Below are 22,272 nucleotides of genomic sequence, written 5' to 3'. Positions count from 1 at the left end.
TTCCAGGAAAAAAAGAGAGCAATGACTCCAGCTTGCTGCATCCACCCCCGGGACAGAAAAGAGCAGCTGCTGCCCCAGCCCCAGCTGTGTTTATGGGCACCTGCTTCCTGTTCTGCCAGGCCTGGGCTCGCCTGCAGCAGGGAGCCCAAAGCAGTTTGTGTTCCATGTGCCAGCACACAGGGCTGTCACCTCACACCAGGAGCAGGGTGAAGGCAGCACTGTCCCCAGGCTCCAACGCAGCTCTTTGACCAAGTGAGCTTCTCCCAAAGGCTCCATGTGCAACACTGCAAAGCCAGGGGTGATGCCCACTCTGCCCTGAGGCTGCTCAGATCTCCCCAGCTCTAATAGAGGCACAGCAAGGCCGCAAGGCGATTGAACTGGGCTCAGTCAGCATTCCCCTCAGGAAGCCGGTTGCTTTCATGGCAGACAGCATTCCGCCCTTAGAGCTCCCCTATTACAGAAGAGGAGGACATTTCTGTCACTGTAGAAAGGGGCCTCAGGTTCCCAACCCTTCAGGAAAAACGGTTCAGTACCAAGGGCAAATAAAAGTACTACAGGCACTGTACAGAAGCAGATTCCATTATTGTTTCAGGGGAAGTTGCAGTGCTCAAAAAAGTTGTAACTAAGTTGCTTACAAAACCACATCTTTAAGCAGGATGTTTGACAAGTTGCATTTATTGAAACATGGTTGCAGTAAGCTGCTGCGTCCACTGATGCCTACAGGAAAGTACAGCATCACCTCGCACCCCCCCCAGCAGTTTCAGGGCCCAGACCCCTGCCCAGGGCACAGCCATGCAGTGCTTTGAACCAACGCACACTGGGCACCCCCAGCAGTGGGGGTGGTTTCCTTTGCTCCCCCCCAGTTGTCACAGTAACACTCTAAGGGTCAGTGCTCAGTGAGGAGTCACTGCTCAGCAGCTGCATGGCAAGAGCACAACAGTCAGAGGACACGGGTGCAAGTGCAGTTACAAGAAGCTGGAGGCCAAGAAGGAGTGAGTTCCAGTTTTTAAAAGGAAGATTTATTTAACAAGTTTCACTTAGCGCAATACACCTAAAAAGGAAATCACAATACAATGAAAGATTAAATCAAGGCCTCAGAATTTTATACGAACACCAAGACCAAAATCCTAAAGTAGCCGTATTGCGTCTCAACATGTTTCCCCCATTAACTTAAAAAAAAAAAAGCTTTAACATGCCTTACAGGATATTAAAAGAAATAAACTAGAACTAACATGCCAAATGTTCACTTTGATTTTCAGACACAGCTCCTATATTGGTTCTTTACAAAAAAGCATGTCTCTTTCAACATGTATTCAAAACAGTGTTGGATGTAATATGGTATAAGAGCAACATTTAACATAATTCAAACAGCTTTAACCTAAATACGCTTACTGCTTAAATACACTCCTACAACAAAACTAACTTGAGAAACGCTCCAAATTGTTTAACAGTTATAGTCTTTACTTGGTTATTACATCCTAGATGAATGTTCATTTCTGTATGTTCAAAAATACTGAACCTGAAAGGTTTTAAAACAATCCTGAATTCACTTACAGTAAAGCATAAATCACAAGCTCGTATTGCAAAACTGTTAAACTTAGTTTTTTGTTTTTTTGTTTTTTAAAAAAGATGTGACCAAAAGTCAGCGATTGGTTACATTCCCCAGCCACCACTCATGTTGGACATGTTGGACATGCCGCCCATGCCGTTCACTCCCATGGATGCGCGGTTCCCACTGCTGTAGTAGCTGCTGTTCATGGCGCCCTGGCTCCCGGGGTCTGAGGGGGAAACCGACAGCAGGTTCACAGCTGCCTCAGGCCGACTCGAAGCATCCTTGCCCCAACGCCTGTCCTTGCTGGGCCACCTCGTAAATACCGTCTACCGTGCCCAACGCTGCAAAGTGTCAGTTTACAGCTCCGTACCCAAAGTCAGTTACCGGATGTTCAACGACAGCACGAGCTCTGCCTCACCACCCCCCTTCCCAATCCAGAGCTTTACCACTGCTCTGGGGGAATAGGGAGGACCCAGCCTCCCATGACCCCCTCCCCCACTTCTAATGTGTTTAAACAAAGCTGGTCTCCAGCTTTCAGATTAAGAAAAGAAGTGACCAGAGCAATGCGAGTCTGGAGATTCCCCCCCAGTTCCCCAACATTCACAGTAGCCACATCTTCAATTTTCAGAGCCTGTGCTGCCCAAGTTATAACAGAACCCTTCAACACCAGTGAAGGGCATGTTAAGCCAGCTGCACCTGGCCCAATGGAAACCAGAAAAGAAATGCTCTTACCATAGCCACTCATGCTGCTTTGACCTCCATATCCTCCTCCGTAACCCCCACTCAGCTGCTGGTTGCCTGGAGCACCATAACTGGATTGGCTCCCTTTTAAGTTAAGAGTAAAAACATTAAAAACTTGCCAGTCAAGATCTGCTCATCATCAACAAACCCAGCCCTCACCCAACCAACAGCCCCTGCACTCTGGCACTACCTTGCTCACACCAAGGGAAGTTTAACATGCTCAAGGAAAGTGATGGGGTTTCTAAAGACATCCCTGCAATCAAGCAGCAACAAGAACTTTAGAAGTTACTTTTACAATTTCTATGGACTATAGTAAACAGGACTGATCTGCACTGTAACATACCCCAAAAGACTTAAACTTGGCTTTAAGTGACCTCACACAGGAGTGTTGCCCTTCCAGAAGCACAGCAGCCCATTAACTGGAGTCACTCATTTGTACATGGCCCTGCAGACTTACTCCTGCTCCAGACTGGTTGTGCATCACATCACAGCAGTGCTGTGGTTTAGCACACAGACGCCTCTGTTTAAACTAACAACTGCTCTTCACCTCATCACTTGTCTACACTCCTTTCTGTAGTTTCAGTATCAGCATTAGAACTTCAAACATTTTGTAACCAAGTACTATAAAAGCAGCAGTGTACCCACACACCCCCACCCCAGCACCCTCAAGAAAGGAGCCCCCCAGAAACCAACCCCACCTTCATCTCTGAAACCAGCCCAGCTCGGTGTCAGGAGGGTATCTGTCTTATAGGCACAACAGCAACAGGCATTAAAGACTTGTGCTGCAAACACACATTTTATATTTTTAAGCGATTTTGAGGTTTGCCAGAGCAATTCAGACAGTTTCTCCCAATTCCAAATCTCTCTCCCTCACCACCAAGACTCAGCTTGAATGGCAGGTCACGTGCCACAGATACATCCTCCATCACCGAACTATGTTCTGGTGTCCCCAATAGGGAAGGAGAATAAAAAGGACAGGCATCTCCCAGAATTTCCACTACCACACTTCCAAGAAGCCACGCATCCCACCAGGCACACCACACTCAGCACCACAAGTCAATTCAACCTATTAAAACTCAAATGTATTCCCAAAAGGTTCATATACCTGGCAATGTGCTAGTGTTCCAATCTTGGACTACCCCTTCCGATTCCTTGACTGTGTGATTAAGACAGAATGTTGAATTTCAGTTTTGATGCCAGGCACACAATAAGCAGGAGCTGTACAAAACGAGCCAGCCTCCTTCAATAGGAAGTGCTTGTTTGGAAGTGCAGTGAGACTGTTACATACCCATTGCTCCCATCATCTGACTGCCATAGGCACCACCAGTTCCTCCTGCTGTAGAATTCAGGAAGAGTTCTACGTATCTGTGTTCTGGAAGAAGGAAGTTTTCCTGTGAGAGCATTTCACACCAAACCCATGCAGCTCACTGCAAGTGAAGCTGCAGTAAAATCTTTGGCACTCCAGTTGCAGGAGATTCACTACAGTGCAGTGCTGTCAGCTCCCTAAAGCCACCTATTCCGAGCAGTCAGACTTACGCATATTTGCTTTGTCTTTGGACATAGCAGCCACTGCGTCCTCGTGAGTGGCAAATTCAACGTCTGCCTCTCCAGTTACTCTGCCATCTGGTCCGATTTCAATGTGTACTCTTACAGGGTTCAGAGGTGAGAAGAACTACGCACAGAACAGTCACACAGATTAAAACGCACCAATGCAACAGTTCGGGTTTACAACAAGCCATTTTCTCCAGAGGAACACTCCAACTGCAGTGCAGCCAGCATGTCCCACAAGGACCCTGGGACCTGAAGCCATGCACTGGGGAGCAGCATGTGGCACTCACATTGTAGATGTCGTTCTCCGTGGCTCTGTAGGGCAGACCTCGCATGTGGACGCAGTGGCCGGTCGTGCTCTGGAAGGTGGATGATCCGTCGCCGTACCTGTGGTCCGACATCCCTGCGGAGAAAAGAGTCCATTCTAGGTCTTTCAGATGTATTTTAGTTTCTTTTGGGACATGTCGTAAGTTCAGTTACTGTTCCTATTAGAGATCTCTTACCTCTTCCAAATCTATCAGAACCAAACCCATAGCCATCATTATACCCATTGTAGTCATCATAACCTCCATAACCTAGAAACAGATTGGACATGTTCATTTCAACTACACAAAGATCCAAATAAATTTTCATTTCGACTACAGAAAGATCCAAATACACAGTACAAACTGCAAACAACAACTACAACAACATTTCATTTCTTCTACAAGAATTAAGGCCAAGGACACATACACAGCTGGGGAGACACTACCAGGTCCAAGAGTTGCTGCTTTTCAAACGAGCAGCTCCCTGGGCCTCCGTGCACTTACCTCCTCCGTAGGCTCCACGCCTCATTCTCTCCAAGCTACTTCCTCTACCCAGACTGTTGTATCCGCGCGTCAGGCCGGGCCTGTCGTACGGACCAGGTCTCTGCATTGCCAACAGCTTGCGGGGAGGGTCGTAGTGAGTGCGCACCTCTGCTCGACTACTCTTGAAGATCTCAATGTACCTACAAGTGTTTGCACAGGGAGAAGTCAGTCTTTGCTGCCTTCCAAAACCACCACAACTTCACATTACAACAAGCCATTTAGTCATAGCCTTGACACTGGCAGTAATTTTAAGCCAGGTTTCCTTACATTATGTAGGCAATGACATTCTATTAAAAGCACTACATTACATTTAAATCAGGGTATTTTCAAGAAATTAAAATTACTGAAGGGTTTATGTGCTCCTCATACTTTGCAGTACCCCAACCTTAAGGGTGGGGGAGCAATACAGATTCCCCACCCACCTCCCCCCAGTTTAAGGTGTTAGTCAAACAATGTAGGAGGGACTGGTGTCCACTCAACTCAGCACTGTTGCTCAAGGCAACGGAAACAGAGGGTTAAAAACCCGATCTCCACCGAGAGTTTAACCCATCAGAATGCCACAAAAAGCTCTGCATGTACTACTGAACCCAGCCTGTGCTTCAGTGATTCAGCATAGGCACAAGGTGCATGCTTCAATGAAAAATAGTCACAAGTAAAATAGAATAAAAACCCTTTGTGACAATTTCTTGAAAGCTATGCTTATTACATTGAAGATTAATACAAGTAAGTAAATTTGTTACATTTCAACTTATAAAACAAGTTTAGAAAGTATCACATTTTCTTATGGTAGTAAGAATACTGTGCATGTCTTTAGAGCTAAAGGCAGAATTGGTGCTATTTGAGAAGTTAAAGCCATAGTCTCTCAACTTTGTCATTTCCAAGCTATAGTTTTGAATGCCTGTTATTACTCATTTTCCAAAATACATTTTAGTTTAGCCCAATTTTATCTTGTATTTTTGGGTAGATCTAAACAGTCTGTGCCACGTGCGCTGTAGCAATCAATGCCTTCACTCATCACCGAGTTAGAGACCAAAATACTATTTTGATTTGGCTGTTAACACTTTCAGAAGAGAGAATATGGATTTAATTGTTTACCATAAGAAAAGTGACAGAGCCAACCAACCATCCATCCCCACCTGTGCCCTATTCTTTCCTTGTGTTTCTTTAGAGCCTTTTCAGCTATTTCCTGTGAAGCAAACTGCACGAAGGCCTCCCCCGTACTCCTCCCCTGGAAGTCCACCGGCAATGTTATCCCATTTGGCACGATTTCCAACCCTTCAACCCAAGGACAAATAACCCCAGTAGGGGGGCAATATTAACATCACAAGCCCAGTCATGAGTTTTTTCTTATAGCTTTAAAAATACCAGAATTTAAACACTTTTAAGTGAATGGTATGTTGATTCTAGAACACCAGAATAAAAAATGGCACGTCAACAAAGAGCTCCATGATCACATACCATTCAGTTCAGGTTCTTAACCCACCCTGCAGAGCTCAGAAATGCTCTGAGGGTCAGGGACAGCCCCTCAGAGAAGGCATCTAATGCAGGGTGTGTTAAGAACTTCACACATCATTACAAACCTCGTCAATTCTGTGAAAGTATTTAAGATGAACTTTTAAAGAGAACTTAAATTCAAACACAGCAAGTTAAACAGCTTTATACAGAACAAGTAATTTTACTAGAAGTCACTCAGGTAAAATAATTAAGTCTTATGCAAACATCAAGTTTCAGCATTGATTTTTTTTAAATCTTTAGAAGCACTTAATTAAGAAAAAAATCATGAAGTAATTTTCAAGTATTAGTTCCTGAATAGAAGAGACACATTTTGCATATTAAGTACATTAACAACTTACAAAGCTTGAATTACTTCACCATGTAAGGAAAAAAACAGCTTAAAATGCATATGCTTAGAAATTGCTCTTGTTCACATCACCAATTCAGAAAACAAAAAACAAGTTCTGAGATTTTAAAATTGGAAATGTTTCTACTGTATTTTAAAACAAAACAGTAAGCTCAATCATATCTTGTTATAGCAAAACATTTAGAAACCTAATATTTTGAAAATAATAACAAGTGAAATCCTAAACAATCAACAGATTTAATTCTTAGACATTTTAATGGTCTAATTCCAGTTTGTAAAACATAAAACAGCTGCAAAAAAGTAAAAATTAGTCAAAACAAGACATTATCTCTTCATCCACAAAAACTTTGAGCTAGGCAACATCAAGGGTTTGGTGGAGTTTTTTCCCCACAGGAAGAGAAAGGGGCAAATGTGGAAATCTGTTCTTGGGTAGAGTTCAGCAGGTCGTTTTTCTCTGGAATTTCATTCAATACTAACTCTATGTTGGGAAGAGGTCATGGGCCCTTACTGAGAACCTGCTCCTCACACAGAGCCCAGTGGTTAGGGTATTCTACATCCTTCACTGATCAGGGCCAACCAGCCAAGACTGAGGATGGAAATATCCTCCCACCTGAACTGTTCAGCTTTACTTGGAAAGCAAGACACTTTTCTACAATCCTTACTTGGAACAGTATGTCTCACAGAGTATAAATTAGAGCAGCTTTTTGGCATTCCCTAAATTACTTAATTATCAAGTACTTTAGGTTAGGAAGTGATCCAAAGGATTCCTCAAGCCCAGAAATTTAGTGCAGAATTGGTTTATTTACTTTTAACACCCATGATAATACTGTTGGAAGTACTACTGGGCAATCCATGCTTGTTTGGTTTGCTGGGGTTTTTTTAGTATAAACCAGTAGTGCTATAGCTACTACTTTTATCCCACATACCTGAAAAAAACTGTACAATTTCTTCTTTACTACAGCCAAATGGGAGTCCTCTAAGACGTACAAAACCATCATTAGCTGTATCAGGGCTGTTGGGACCAGTATGCTTCAGAACCCAATCCATTTCAACGTTGTTTGACTTGAAAACTGTAAAAGGCACTTAGAATTAATGCATTCTGGAATAAGCAGGAGTTTTTAAAGTCATTTGCCTTGAAACTAGTCAACTTATGATATGCAAGTCCATTTGTCCTTTCACATGCATTTTAAAGAGACAAAAAAGCAGTTAACCAAAAACCCATCAAGCACAAACACAACGTAGTCAGTTACTAGACCAACTGAATCAAACCTTCAACATATCTGTGTCCCATTGTTTCTCTGTCTTTTTTCAGGGCCAATTTCACATCCTCCTCTGACTCAAGTTCAGCAAATGCTTCTCCACTTGGTCTGCCCTCCCTGGTGTAGATGAAACGGATACCCAAAGCCCCGTTCAGAATTTTGCAATCTGAAAACAAAACAGGAAGGCCAGAATAAGGTTAATTATTACAAGAACAGTATTACTTTAGAAGTTTCAGAGAGCCTAAAAAGAAAAATGTACTGAGTATCAGTTATATCAATGCAACAAAACCAGCAGCATTCTTGTTACAACTTTAAAATGAGCAATTAACTAAAGAGACTAACTGAAGTTACCCTTCTAGTCAAGCCTACAGATCAACATTAAGGATGACTGCAAATTAGCTATTTCCAAAGCTTTTCTGCCTCAAGTTGAATGTACTACCTGCTTTTGATCATAACTTTCTTATTAGCACAAAATAAGAAATAATAACAATCAGTGTAAGTGTAATAAACTAAATCAGAACCAAATCCAATATGCCAAATTCTTGACGCTGTTTTAAAAGCTCCAGTTTCTGCCAAAAGCATGTATTTATCACTGCTATTTACTACTGCAGAATACTAATAATCTGGGGAGGGACACACACACACTAAACACTTAACAAGAGAGTCTGTTGGGACAACACCAAGAACTAAACTGATTTAGCTTCAAAATTCTTGCTTCAGGTTGAACTTTAAAATGGAAGCTTCTCTCTCCTGGTTGCTCAAGCAGCAAAGGCAGCTGTGGCTATTCCAGCAACTCTGAGACTAAGCCCCTTTGTGTTGAGTTTGTGCTAGCACAAGCGTGGCTTTGCATACCAGGTTCTGGCTGAAGCACTTGTTGCACTACAAACTTCACTGAATGCCTGCTGGAATCACTCGCTACAGTGCTCCCTCTGCCACAGTGCCCCTGGGAAGGGACCCAGAAGTGACAGCAAAGCCCGGCCCCTCTCCCACCCCTCTTATTCCCCCACAGCCCCACTTACCGGAGAAAAACCTCTGCACCTCCTCGGTGGAGCAGGACCAAGGCAGCCCCCGGACTTTCACCACATATCCCTCGCTGCTCTCCGTGTTAAGCATCACATTGGGAGTGAGGCTCTGCTCCGTCTCGGCTTCTGTGGTTGCTGGAAAGACCAGAACGGGCCCTTTGAGATGCTGCTCAGCACGGCCGCCACCCGCACCCCCTCAGAGCGCCCGGCGGCCCCCCTGGCCTATGCCCCGGCCCTCCCCGAGCCTCCTCTGCCTCGGGCGCTGCCGCCTCACACACACGGCGCCGCTCCCGCCCCCGGCCCGCGCCCTGCCCCTTCCCCGCACGCACACATGGTGGGGCTCCGCGCTGGTTCTAGGGCTCCGAGCCTGATCCGCTGTCCGGAGAGCGCCTAGTCCCGGTGAGGCGGCAGCGAGCGGGCGAGCCTGTGGCGAGAGCGCGCTAGGAAATGGCGGCGGGTGCTCCCGCTTCCGCTGGGCCGGGCCTTCCGCCGCACAAAGAGCGAGGTTCCAGACGCCGCCCTGGCGTGCCCGCGGCCCCCGGCGATGGCGCAGCGCCCGCGGCCGGCTCGCAAATAACGGCGTGTGGCGAGCGGGCACCGAGCACCGCGGGCCCTGCGCCGAGCACGGAACCGGCTGCGGCGTGGCCGGGGCGGGTGCGGGGCGCGTGTGCACCGGTGGGGCCCGGCCCCGCCCCGAGACCCCGCGCGCCGCCCGTGCGCACGCGCTGCCCGTGCCCGCGCGCCGCCTGTGCGCACGCGCCGCCCGCCCGCCCGCGCCGAACAAAGCCCCGGCCCCGCGCGCCCTGGGCGCCGCTCGCCGCACTGCGCATGCTCCGCGCTCTGCCGCCCCCGCCCCGACCCGTCCCGGCTCCCGCGTGGCGCGGACAGCGGAGCGCTCTGGCTGCACACACCGTGTGTGGGAACTAGCACTTACCAGCTTCAAAGGCTGACGCTACCCCACGTGAAACAATCTGCTCGCTTCGGTCACTGAAGCCTGGTGTGTTTGGAGGAGATGGGGAAAGAAGAGACAATGGGTCACAATTATCATAAAATAAAGGAAAAGTTAATTCCCTCCCATTTCCTCCAAACACACCAGACCTAGCTAGATTTCACCCTGAATCTCAGTATTACCGAGGAGGAAAGAGGAAACTGGAATAACTCATCATCTAAGAATCCTCCATCCCCTTTCCCCTTGAATAAGCAGCTCATGTTTCAACTTGTCTACGCGGGTGATAGAGGGCCCATGCCTAGACTTACGCAGGCTCCTGGAGTCCCTGACACGGATATTTGGAGCCCAGAAGCTGCTCTGAGCAGTCTCTGCATGAACACCATTCACCCACGAGTGTTTCTTCTCCAGTTAGTACCAAAACAGACTGAGAGCCTACACTGCACCACATCTCTCACGTAACTGACGTGTTCCGGACTACTAACTACCCCACCCCCACAGCTGGAGGCTTCCTGACAATTTTTTTTTTTTTTTAACTGCATGCTCAAGTTTACGTAAGTAAATCAAACAACATGGCGAACTTGTTTACAGTAATGCAAATTAAATCAGTGAGTGGAACCTTGCTACAGCCACTTCCTGCACAAAGCTCTCTTCTCCATTTCACTTGCCGAACGCCCATTTTAAAACACCGCCGCGGTAGGAACTGGGCAGGAGCGGGGCAGGAGCGGCAGGGGAGGGGGCAGCGCCTCCGCCTCTTCCCGGGGAGGACTGGCGGGAAGCGGCCATCCCGCCCATCGGCTGGCGGGACGCTTAAAGCGCGCTGGAGCATCTGGGAACTCCTTAAGTTCCCGCTCGGCACCGCCATGTCCACCCCGGCCAAGAGGCACTGCCAGAGCCCAGCCGGCTCCCTCGAATCCAGCTTCCAGAAGCGCCTCAGGAAGGTTTCCATCGAGGGGAACATCGGTGAGCTGGGCGGCGCGGGGAAGCTCAGAGCGGTAGGGAAGTCGGAGGAGGGATGGGAGGGCGCCAGGCCGGGAGCACCCCAAGGGGCTGGGATGCTGGGGGAGATAGAGAGAGAGGCGGCTGTGGCGCTCGTCAAGCCGGCTCTGCGGACAGCGGGGTGCTCTGCAGGGAGAGCCGCACCAGGACCCGAACCCGGAGCACAGCTGGGGCGGATGGGGAGCCCGGCGGGAAGAGTGCCCATCTATCACACCGAGGCGCAGGGCGGACTGGGGACCACAAACTCCCGGTGCCCCCTGGCCCGTCCCGGGCTGCAACGCCCGTTAGCGCGCGCCCGCCCGCGCCAAGTCCCAGCGCCTGCGCGGCCGCTCCCCCGCTCTCCCCCCAAGCTCCGCCCGCCGCGGCAGCTCCTAAAATGTCGGCTGCGGCTCGGCCGCCCTTATCGCCCGGCCGGCCGGGCGCGGCCCCTCTGGTGCGGCAGATTAGCGCTGTTTGCTCCACGGCGCACCCGGCCGACCCCGCGCCCCAAGAGCCGCTAACAACCCTCACAACTGCCCCCCCACGTCCATCGGTAGCCCCAGAGCAATCAACCCCCACCCCTCTCTGAACTGCTGTAAATCTTCCGCAGCTGCGGGGAAGTCAACGTTTGTCAGGCTGCTGGAGAAACACAGCGATGAGTGGGAGGTCATCCCCGAGCCCATCGCTAAGTGGTGCAACATCCAGACAGCTGAGGATGAGTATGAGGTAGGTGCGCAGGACTTGGGTCGGAAGAAACTGCAGGGAGTTACACAGCCAGGGAGCTATGCCAAAATCCAGCTATACTTAGTCTGCAGCAGCCAGAGTCATCCCCGCTATCATACCACAGTTGGTCAGACACTCAAATTGTAAAGGCAAGATACTACTGAATGTATATTCCAAATCACATCACCTACTCCACAGGAATCACACTAAAATCTGGAACTCAAACAAGTTACTCAAAGAAGCTGTTATGAAAACCACCATCACCTCAAGAAAAAAAGTTCCTAAGGTCCTATGCCTAAGCATTTTCTTAGTGATAAAAAAAAAGGCCATGAATTCTTACACAATACCAGAATTCAGGATTGAGAAAAGCAGTACATTCATATCAACGTTTTTCTCTTGTCTTCTAGGAACTTTCAACATCTCAGAAGAGTGGAGGAAACTTACTTCAAATGCTGTATGACAAACCCACAAGATGGGCATACACATTTCAGACTTATGCTTGCTTGAGCCGAGTAAAAGCACAATTAAAACCTGTCTCAGCCAAGCTACACGAAGCAGAACATCCAGTGCAGTTTTTCGAGAGATCTGTGTACAGTGACAGGTAATTACTCTCACAGCACAGTAAGAACTCACATTAACAGCTTCCAGGTCTTTAAAAAGATGGAGCTGAGGAAACACTTGATATTTAAACTAATACCTGGGAGCAGGCTTGACTAAAGCATTTTTTTCAGTATCATCATTCTGTTCTAATGACAAGTGTTTTGGTAGTTCACTTTTGTCATTCCTGGCATAAGACTGATGCGTTTCATTGCAGATACGTATTTGCTTCTAACCTGTTCGAGTCTGGAAACATTAATGAAACAGAGTGGTCTATTTATCAGGACTGGCACACATGGCTTTTGAATCAGTTTCAATCAGATATAGAACTGGATGGCATGATCTATCTCAGAACCACACCTCAGGTATGCTCACTAAAAATTAAGTTCTTTTTAGTTCCAACTTCATTTTCCAGAGGCTTAAGACGGTGTAAAAAAGTTATTCTAGATTCAACTCGTTTATGCTCAGTCAAGCATCTAAAATTAATGCTCACTAATATCTAGCATTAGTCCTTCCAAGTTAAGGACCACGTGATCCATTTAGCTGATGACCTACAACACATGATTAATGACCAGGTTTATACTCCTCTTTTTTTTGTTTCAGAAATGCATGGAAAGGCTACAGATGAGGGGAAGACATGAGGAGCAAGGAATTGAGCTTGAGTATTTGGAAAACCTCCACTATAAACATGAAACCTGGCTTCATGAACGGACTATGAGGTAGGAACCCATTTTCTGTAGCAAGTTTCAACTTGCAGGCAAGGCTCTTTCCTACCTTAAACCTTAGTTTTATCAACTTTAGCATTTAGTCTAGCTTCACTCAGGCAGCTGGATAGACTTACACCCACTTCAGGCTTCAAGACACAGAACTTCATCTAATTTAAAACCTTTGTTAAGCATTAGCTTCAATTAGGAAGCTTTATAGTTGTAACTCCAGCAAGGATATGGATTCTGCTAATTGGAAGGACACAGGAGTAGGACACTTAAAATGGTGTTCAGGGGCCAATCACATGCATTTCTCACCACACAATTTGTGTTGCAATGTAAGGGGCACACAAGACCCCAACTACCTTTAAACTAGCAGGACTGTATTTCACCGAAGTTTAAATATTAATCCTAACTTCAATTTAAACAATAATCATAAAGGCTTTTGGCAGACCTGTTACACACAAGAAACCTAATCAGCAACTGAGTGATCTCTGCACACCTTTCCTCAACTTCCTTATTGATTCTTACTGGCTTTCCCATCTAAGGAATCTCTAAACATGAAAGCAGACTCTACATTTTCCCCTAGAGGAGCTCAAAATAGTCTACTGAATGGGAAGCACTACAATTCCAGGAGAAGTACATTATCAGTTTGATCTACTTGCTGAAGTTTCACACAGAATGACCCAAATGCTTAGGAGACAGTGCATACTGTGGAATTTTGGGAATGTTTACGTTGTGTACTCATCCCAAACTTGTAAGCGAGCACTTCCTGTGTTTGTAGAACACTGAAGTCTGCAAGCACAAGTTAGAATGTTGTTCAGCACACGTACTGCATTTTAGAAATGCCTTCCACTCTCAGAAGAAAGACTAACTACTGCTTCCCATCTATTCCTAAACTGAAGCCAAAATGGTCTTGCTTATGTCCAAGACATTTTAAATACCAGTCTTACAACCTGTTAAAGAGGTCATTCCCATGATAGGAAGCTTTAAAAATGCACCTTGGTAAGTGGATTAGGTGAGGGAGACACAGATCAAGGGAGATTTTTAAAAAAATACTCCATCTTACAAAATCAGTTCCTGGTAATTGATTCCGTGACCAGAATGAGAGAAAGGAACTAAAGGTAAAAACTATCTTTCCCCCCACTTGTACATAAAAGAGAGATACTAAGAGTCCAGATTTGTGAAATATAAGAAGAGCAATTAAGGGCAAACTTGACATGGGCTTTATATTTACATTATGGGCATCAGCTTCAACAACTCGAGTGTACGTGGTAATCAAGAGCAGAGGTCTTGTATACACAGTATTTTATGTAGTTTTTACTCAAACTATGTTCTTCCATTTAACAGAGTTGATTTTGAGAACATTAAGAAGATTCCTATTCTAGTTTTGGATGTTAATGAAGAGTTTAAGAACAATAAAATTAAACAGGAGTACCTAATTGATAAAGTAAGTATCAAACGTCGGGGGATTTGTATCTGCTTTTCTTCTGCAGTTATCATGCATGCAGTGACACCTCCAGAGGTGGGAGGGAGAGTAAACAACCATTTAAGGAAACAAGGTGGTAATACAGAGGTCACTTCAGTCAAAACGATGTTTACCAGTTCCAAGGAAAGGCAAGACTTAGGAAGTAAATGTCAAAAGAAATTCTTATGGAGTTGTTTGGCCAGTCCATGGGAAAAAAAACACCTCCTCCTAATACCTAAATGCATGAGGAAGTGCTCTCCTAGCAAACCCTATAAACCATTTTCTTCATCTTGCTCTGGGTCATCAATTTGAGATTACTGAAGAATGACTCCTTTAAGCCAAGCCTAATTCCCTCAATTAAACAGCTCTAAATAAACTGGGAAGGGGAGCACAATGATCAGTTGTAAAGGTATTTGTCATTACATCCTCATGGAAACCAGCAATTAATAGCTTCATTTTGAACAGACAATGAAGCATGCCATCTTCTACCTTTACCCTCTGAAAGCCCACATGGATTTCAGGTCATGAATTAAATGTAAGAGCAAAACATCACTGGAAAACTATAGTAACAAACCATTTTTTCCTGAAAAAAGGGAAAAGCCTGGTACTTTAGCTTTTAGTGCACCAAATAATACAAATGCTTTTTTCTGATAGGTCAAGTCTTTCCTGACTTCTTTAGAAGATGAAAATTAATTTGAATAACAAGTTACTGAAGTTCACCCAACACTCTGTGTGTTCAAAAATTTGAAGAACAAATGTATTACCTGTATAGCTTATTTTAAAGTAAGCCTGAAATGTTAATATATGGTTTGGTGTTTGATTTTTTTTCCCCTTTGTATGATCTGTGTGGGTTTTGATAGAATTTTTTGTACAGCTAAAAAGAACAAATATGGGGTGCTTTGAAAATGTTTTTTTTTTCTGTATATTCTCTGCTCTTTAATAAAGATTTAAAAGTTATATTGCCTCACGAGTGGCTCTCCCCGCGGGGGAGCTCAGCGGTTGTCAGAGGCCGACACCCAGTAAACAGATAGCAGGCGCTAAACAGGGTTGTTTTGCAATAACTGGCACGGTTCACCATTTTAAGACGAAACTGTTATGGCGTCCAGAAACCTTTACTTTCAACTTCTGCTTTACTGAGTGGCCGTTTCCACCGGATTTACGTTAGTTAAGGCTGGACGTTAGACCTGTAATAAACTGTAATTTACGCTTATCTCGTTTGCGATCTCACCCCCACCCCCCCCAGCCCGGGGAGGGACCCGCGGGCGCGGCAGCGGCGGAGGCGGGACAGCGACCCCGGAGAGCCCCCGCGGCCCCGCCCGGCACGACGCACGCGGCGGGGGGGGTTGAGCGGCGCACGCGGCCGGGCCCGTCCCCGCCGCCCCCCCTCGCCTCCCCCGCGCCATCGTGAGGCCTTCGCGGGGCCTCCGCGTCACCGGGCCCGGACAGGCGGCACCGCGACGGTCAGATCGCTACCCCCCTCCCCCCCAGGTTCCCTCCCGCCACCCCCTCCCCGCCCGCCGTCGCTGGGTCTTACCCAAGCCGGGGATCTCGCCCTCGGTCTCCTCGGTGTGACAAGGATCCATCTTGGCCGCGCCTTCCCCGCAGGGGCCGCAAGAACAAAGCTGGGCGGGGGCGCTCGGGCGCTGCGCGAACAGAAACAAAAGCTCAACGGCGGCCGAAGGGACGCTCAGGGAACGTGGATCGGAGATCCGCGGGGGGTTTCTCAGCACTCCCGCGGGGATGGGCCGCGATGCAGCCGCCGGTGCTCCCGCTACCACCCGCTCGCTCCGGCTGCGCAGCGCCTGTTCCGCGCCTATAAATGGCCGCCGGCCGCGCAGGGCTGCGCGCTGACGTCACGCGCCGCCCGCCCCCGCCAGCCAATGGCCGCGTGACAAATTGAACGCGGCCAGTCACGTCCAGCCCCCCGCGCGCGCGGTGGGGGGGGGGAAATCATGGAGGGGGGAGCGCGCGACCGCCCCGGGGGTCCCGCGAGCCCCCGTGCCCCCAGCGCCCGTCGCTGGCCCTGGGTTCGAGTGCCCGGGGACCCAGGTTCGAGTCTCACCCCCGCCTTGGCTCCGGTTCGAGTCCCGCCCCCGCCCGTTCCGCTCCCCGGTTCCCGAACAGGGTGGCGGCCTTGTCCCTCCCCCCCACACCCGCACCGCCGCCCCCTCCTCGTCCCCGCTCCCCCGGCACCCCAGCTCACGGCGAGCTGCAGCCGCGGGGCTCCGGCGGCGATCGGCGGCTCCGCGCACTGCAGCACCGCCCGCCGCCGGTGTCAGCTGGGCTCGGCTCCGCCTCCTGCCGCGGCGGGGGCCGGGCACGGCGGGGCTTGCGCGGGCCTGGCCGGGGAGGCCTTGGGGGCTCATCCGCACCTTTGAGGGCCTTGTGTGTCAGCCCGGGCACGGGGAGCGGAGCCCGGCCTGAGCAGGCCCCGCTCGGGCACTGCTGGGGCTGTTTGGGTTTGGCGCAGGCGGTTCCTGTGCTGGAGCTGCCCCTGGGAATCCCCGAGTGGGTGCTGGGAATGGCCGCTTCCCACACGCCCTCTGCGCCCTCAGATCACGCTCTCCCAACCAGACCGCAAAGAATCATGAGCTGAGGCAACTTCAGGTTAAAATAGCTGCAAGGGAGCCGGTGGGATTGAGCAGATAACAGGTGACTTTAGGACTGTGGAGGTGTGGCATCGATTCCCAGCTTTGTTTCTGGCCGAGTGTTTGTGAGTGTAAAGCAAATCCCTTTGCTAATCCCTGTTGAAGCCTTCGCGTTCCTAGCAGCAAGATAATTATATTTTTTGGCTTTTTATAGTGTGTACTAATATTCATACACTGGAGTACATTTACTATATGTCATTTTACTAGTCTTGATTGGTATTTTTAGTCCCCGTTACTGCATTTGAAAAAGGACGGAAATTTTTTTGTTGTTGTTTATGCATCATGATCCATGTGATTAAATGGCTTTAAAGAGAGCTGTAATGGCCGTTCTCTTGCTATCTAATTTACAGTGAGAAATGAAGCCTGATTTGCCTAGTATTTTCTTGATGTTTATTTAGTTAAACAGAATTCTGATTTAAAACCTCTCCTTAGAGGTCTCTTAGGAAATTGAAATCATCCCGTGTTCACACTGACAAAAATTTCTGGATATCCTTCCAGTGTTAGAAGAAAGGTCATATGACTTCTTTTGGCAAATATGTAACTGCTACAAATCTTAGGCAAAAACTCAACCTGCCTTTGATATATCCCACAGTAAGTTTGGTACAGCCACTTCCAGGGGAAGAACATGACTGTGAGCAGCAGGGGCAAGCAAAGACATAAACAGTTATCAGAAGAGTTGTGATTAGCCAATGTATATGCTGTGTTTGAAAGACAAAAAGTAATTAACAATTTAAATGGAATTACTGCTGACAGAGTAGCCCTTTTCCTCAGAGGCCCTGGCTGGTTAAGTGCTTTTGCAAATAGGGGTGGTCCCATGATATGTGAGCACTTGCAGAGAGGGACACAGGAGATAAAAATCTTCCTGAAAACATTGCTACGGGATCTTCCTTCCATGATTTCTTCTAGAACTCAAGCATCGTGTTTACCTGGCTTTTTGTTTTATGGTGCGACCCTGACGCACCTTCCCCTCCAACAGAGCCAGTTGAACTCCAGTGTGTGTGTCACAGCTCACGCTGCAGCTCTGGATACATGTTAATTTCCTGAAAGGGATTCAAAATTTCAGTTTCATTCCTGCGATGGGGAAGGCACACCTGCTGTCCAGACAGCAGGGGAGAGGAGCTGCTCTCATTTTCCTATTTGCATTCCCAGAAGGTTTTGCCTCATTCAAGTCAGCTGGGGCACTGAGGGATGTAATCCAAGCTGAGCTCAGCCTGCTGGGTGTTGTAGTGCATCAGGTAGAAAATGGGCAAAGAGATGGCCTCCAGAGCAGAAATCTTCTGGAAAAGCAATCTGTCAGATAGTCACAGCCCCTGTGAAACATCCCGAATTCCCTACAGGTTCATGGAGAGGAGCCCCAGTCCAGCTTGCAGAGAGATGCATGAAGCTGACTACACATGTGGAGTGTTACACTGGACCAAAGTAAAGCTCTTGAAACCTGCTACCTGTTCAAGAATTTTCTGGTTTATACCAGTCTCTCTTTGTTATCTTGCTTACGCTTCTTTCCAGGGCAAGAAAATAATGGAGAAAATCTGCAGCTCTGGTTTAAGGGTTCCATAGTCATGCAAGCATATGGAGACACTTTGTGTGTCTGGAAGTGAAGCAGATGCTCATTTCTGAGTAGGTTTTGGAGATATTTTTGCAATGCAAAAAATAATTACCAATGATTCTTCATGGTTCATCATTTGCTATTACAGGGAGAATTGATCAGAACTTAAATACCTAAACTGAAGAGATGACAGAACTCATTGTCCATCATCACTGCATGCACCTTCCCTTTCTTTCTTAGCTAAACGTTATCCTTTTCTTCTGCTGCCGCCATCACAAAGTTAATTTTTCATGTCTCAGCTACATGTGTTGCATGTGCCTCATGTTTGCATGTAAGCACCTATAATTCAGGATCTTACAGTTAATCTGCAAACCTGATTAACTCTCAGCAGCTGACTGAAAAGCAGCTGACTTGCTTTTCATCTGGGATCTGAAAACAGGGAATACATGGAAGTCTTATACTACCAATGCTTTGTATGTTTCTCTGTGTGTGTGACCTCCAGTCAAAAACCCTACCATTCAATTATAACCTTTCTGTTATTTCCCATGGCTTTTGAAACAGCCTCTAGCTGTGACGCTGTGACAAATAGAAGCTAAACAATGCTATTAAAAATGCATGATGTGTGTTCTGCTATATTAGATAACACGGCCACATTCATCACCCACTAACGCTGCCAATTCACAGCCTTGCCAGTGCAGCCTCCCTCCTATGTTTGCTTTGGAGAATTTAAGAGGATTTTTGACTACACTTCACCTTTCTTCCTTTTCACCCTTTTTTTTTTTTTACCTTTATTCATTATTATTCATATAGCATATTATTATTCATATAGCACAGATCTGATAGAGCTCATGTTTCCCAGCTTTCCTAAACTGTAATTCACTAAGAAGCCAAGCTGGAAAACAGTTGGGGAGATTAATAAACACTGGTTTAGTGAAAAGCAGAATCCCAAGTCCCTTGTTTTCTCTGGGGCCACTGCTGCACTGTTTGAAGCTATCACCCTTCTCTTTGTGCCAGCAGCTTATCCACAGCTCGTGCTCACCATCCTTTGCCATCGTGAGAATGACGAGTTGTCTCTCTTCTACTCCCTCGATGGTTGCACCCTCTCAGGGCTGGGCTGAAAGTTTACCAGCCCGGTGTTTCTCCGTTTGTCAGTGGAACCCAGGCCTGTCAACGTTCTGGTTTTGCAGCATTAGAACTGGGCAGAACACCTGGTTTTTACAGCTGGAGCTGCCCCGCTGTGTGAGCAAGGCCAAGCGGGGTGAGGTGTCTCCTACAGCGTGCTGCGGGTATCTGCCTGTTCTGCTGCCTGAGCTCTGTGGGCATGAGTCAGCTCTGGTCCAGGAGCCATCTGGCTGAGCAGCGCCGTGCTGAGCTCATCAGGCTGCTCCCGGGAAAGGTTTCTTCACTCAGGCAGAACATTAGCAGCACCTTGGCAGTTCATCTGTGTGCTGCCCGGAGAGAGGTGGGAAAGTGGCCACTCACATACCTCCAAGGAGCCTTGTCTGCATTTCTTTGTGCCCTCCCAGAAGGAGAACGAGCTGTAAAGCTGTAGATACTCGACGGTGGGGTGACTCAGTCCAATGCTGGGAGAGAGTGTGCTGTGGTACTGTATCAGGGCAGGCAGCAGTCCTGAGCTCGTTATCCTGGCCAACCGCATTCATGAAATGGATCCTATTTTAGCCACTCGCCAACTGCAGGCTCAGAAGTAGAGACCACAACAGCTCTCATGATGATCCCTTTTACCCCTTGCAGGCAATGTCGCCTTAGTAATTTGGGGTCACCCAGCTTTCTCTTGTCAACTGTTGCAACATCAAAGCAACACAGCCGATGCACATGCTCAGGCACAGATCTTTTATTCTCTCACTCCAGAAGTGCTCTGTGAATCCTCCTGAGTGCTGACCCTTTTGCTCTTCTTACATAACTTTTACCTTTAGTCCCTGAACAGAGAGCCTGGCACAGCATCGGTGGGGGCTGGAGCTGGGCATGCACTTCTCTAAGGTTCCACAGCAGGTGGTCAGTTTTCCTTTGCAGGGAGGGCATTCACAGAGGGGCATGTTAAGCCCTGTCCATCTTATGTGTACTGTGGCTCTGCCCTCACCTGGGGAAAGGTGAATTCTTGGAGATATCTTACAAGTGGTAATTGCTGGGAGGTAGAAAACTGATGAGAATGAGGCAAATTGTAACTTTAGGGTGTGGATTTTCCTGGCCTCCTGACCTGCTAACATACGGAGTTGCAGATAGCTTTGGTTTTGCTTAGACTTTACCCCACTATCAAGTGCAGGAACGGTTTTTACTGCACTGGGTTATGGTCTGTGGTTAATGTAAAGGGAGAACTTGCCTACGGGTGAGGGGCCTGCTCTCACTGGCCTGTATGAAACACCCTGTGCCTGCATCCGCTGCTGCATCTCCTCCGTGATGGTGTGGGGGTGATGTTTAAGCCAAGCACGGTGTTCTCAAACCGCAGGTATGACACAGGTCAGCCACAGTCATGCTCTTCACCCCAGTCCATCTCAGCCTCTCCGGTGAGGGTTATGCTCTTGCACCCTCACTTTCCAATTCCCACTCCAAAGCGCTCCTTCCCCTGACCTTGTTCTGTTACAGGCCCAGCAGGTCTGTGTGTCCATATGTTTACTCGGATCAAGAGGGTTCTGGATCTCACTGCCCATAATGTTCTTCCTATTTTTGGCATTGATGGACACTCATCCATCAATGATGGCTCAAAACGACTGTACTGCAAAGCAGGCAACCCCCAAAATGCTGTGACAACGACAGTGAGGCCTCTGCACACTCAGCACATAAAATCGGTCACTAGCAGGGGCATTTCACGCACACAGCTCCATGTGCCCGCCTTTCTTTTTCCTTGCCCTTGAAGTCATTTGCATGTAAACAAGCAAAACTTAGACAAGGGGTAACAAAGTGACGGTGAGGAAAGGTGAGGGGAAAGGAAAGTGTCCCACAGTCCTGCTCTGGAAACTGTATCCTCACAGCTCCTGCCGGCTGGCTCCCCAAAGCTCTGATCCTGGTGCTGCTGCAGAAATAAAGGCCCATTGAGAAGTCTGGCTCCAAATTAGCATTTGAATTCCCTTGTAGCCCGTTGTCAGATGGGCAGGAGGTGGGTGCTAGTCTCGGTTGCTCAGCGCTGATACACAAAGGTGGCTTTAAAAGATCCTTATTTTTCTGAGGGAAAGATATGCATTGCTCAGACTGAGCATACTTTGTGTTTTCCTTTCTTTTCGTTTTTCCTTTCCGTCTCCCATTCTTCTCCATTTCACCCCTTTCCTGGAACAGGCTGAGGCACAGATATACACGTCTGGGTATTGTTAGCCCTGTCTGACCTACTTCTCTCCCTCCCCTTGGCCCTGTGTTATGGATGCTGGTGCTATGGAAACCTGGTTTACATGCCAGTGCCACAAAGCCGGGGCCACCAGCTGCACCCTCCTTTCCCGGCCCCACCGGAGTTTCCCTCCCAAACACCCCCCAAAGAAAGTTAGCAGCCCTGCTTCCCGGGGAAGTTCAAGAGTGTCCTCCATCCGTCCCACCAAGCCGTGCTCCGGAGGGACTGGGGTGCTCTTCTGTGGGCTTGGGGGCACCAGTGCTGTTCTTCCTCATGCCAGGGCACAGTATTTCCGCCTGGCGGCCGCTTGTAAAGCCGCCACTGCCCGCACTAGACCTGTCCGTGCCCGTATCCGGCAGGGGCCAGCACGTCACGGATAGGGAAGTACACGTGGGTGCCCTTGAAATTTTCAAGATAATAAGCTACCAACTTCTGCACCGTAATCCAAAAGTCTTGCAGGAACCTGGCTGGGATCCTGGGAACGCGGCGGTGGGAGC

General features: G+C 48.0%; 2 protein-coding genes across 11 annotated transcripts; one reads left to right on the top strand and one right to left on the bottom strand.

Moving 5' to 3' along the window:
* Nucleotides 1-993: 993 nt before the first annotated feature.
* HNRNPH1 (heterogeneous nuclear ribonucleoprotein H1) lies at nucleotides 994-16,551 on the bottom strand. Of its 9 annotated transcripts, XM_039559394.1 has the most exons (15): nucleotides 16,451-16,551; nucleotides 15,782-15,890; nucleotides 9,766-9,825; nucleotides 8,829-8,966; nucleotides 7,820-7,975; nucleotides 7,477-7,620; nucleotides 5,826-5,964; nucleotides 4,651-4,829; nucleotides 4,345-4,416; nucleotides 4,132-4,265; nucleotides 3,830-3,965; nucleotides 3,582-3,665; nucleotides 3,399-3,449; nucleotides 2,285-2,377; nucleotides 998-1,778 (listed from the first exon to the last, which is right to left on the bottom strand). In XM_039559394.1, exons 2-15 carry the CDS (start codon nucleotides 15,828-15,830, stop codon nucleotides 1,654-1,656), a joined length of 1,560 nt encoding a protein of 519 aa, XP_039415328.1. In that variant the 5' UTR covers nucleotides 15,831-15,890; nucleotides 16,451-16,551; the 3' UTR covers nucleotides 998-1,653. The 9 variants fall into 9 exon arrangements, with proteins under 9 accessions (XP_039415330.1, XP_039415327.1, XP_039415328.1 ...); XM_039559396.1 differs by lacking the exon at nucleotides 16,451-16,551 and having other exon boundaries at nucleotides 994-1,893; nucleotides 15,782-16,074; XM_039559393.1 differs by lacking the exon at nucleotides 16,451-16,551 and having other exon boundaries at nucleotides 994-1,778; nucleotides 15,782-16,073.
* Nucleotides 10,442-15,181, top strand: LOC104689701 (deoxycytidine kinase 2). Of its 2 annotated transcripts, XM_039559404.1 has the most exons (7): nucleotides 10,443-10,740; nucleotides 11,366-11,481; nucleotides 11,886-12,079; nucleotides 12,293-12,440; nucleotides 12,679-12,794; nucleotides 14,130-14,229; nucleotides 14,902-15,181. In XM_039559404.1, the coding sequence occupies exons 1-7, from the start codon at nucleotides 10,641-10,643 to the stop codon at nucleotides 14,938-14,940; spliced, it is 813 nt and encodes a 270-aa protein (XP_039415338.1). In that variant the 5' UTR covers nucleotides 10,443-10,640; the 3' UTR covers nucleotides 14,941-15,181. The 2 variants fall into 2 exon arrangements, with proteins under 2 accessions (XP_039415337.1, XP_039415338.1); XM_039559403.1 differs by having other exon boundaries at nucleotides 10,442-10,740; nucleotides 14,130-15,181.
* Nucleotides 16,552-22,272: the final 5,721 nt, after the last annotated feature.

Source organism: Corvus cornix, chromosome 13 (genome assembly GCF_000738735.6).
Source record: "Corvus cornix cornix isolate S_Up_H32 chromosome 13, ASM73873v5, whole genome shotgun sequence".
Taxonomy (NCBI): domain Eukaryota; kingdom Metazoa; phylum Chordata; class Aves; order Passeriformes; family Corvidae; genus Corvus; species Corvus cornix.
This window is presented reverse-complemented; position numbering and strand designations above follow the sequence as displayed.

Coding starts and splice junctions, on each gene's coding strand:
- LOC104689701 (XM_039559403.1), top strand. CDS start 10,641: ATGTCCACCCCGGCCAAGAGGCACTGCCAGAGCCCAGCCGGCTCCCTC. Junction 10,741..11,365: donor TTCCATCGAGGGGAACATCG/GTGAGCTGGGCG, acceptor AATCTTCCGCAG/CTGCGGGGAAGTCAACGTTT. Junction 11,482..11,885: donor CAGCTGAGGATGAGTATGAG/GTAGGTGCGCAG, acceptor CTTGTCTTCTAG/GAACTTTCAACATCTCAGAA.
- HNRNPH1 (XM_039559394.1), bottom strand. CDS start 15,830: ATGGATCCTTGTCACACCGAGGAGACCGAGGGCGAGATCCCCGGCTTG. Junction 9,826..15,781: donor GGGCGAGATCCCCGGCTTGG/GTAAGACCCAGC, acceptor CAAACACACCAG/GCTTCAGTGACCGAAGCGAG. Junction 4,266..4,344: donor TTCTGATAGATTTGGAAGAG/GTAAGAGATCTC, acceptor TGAAAGACCTAG/AATGGACTCTTTTCTCCGCA.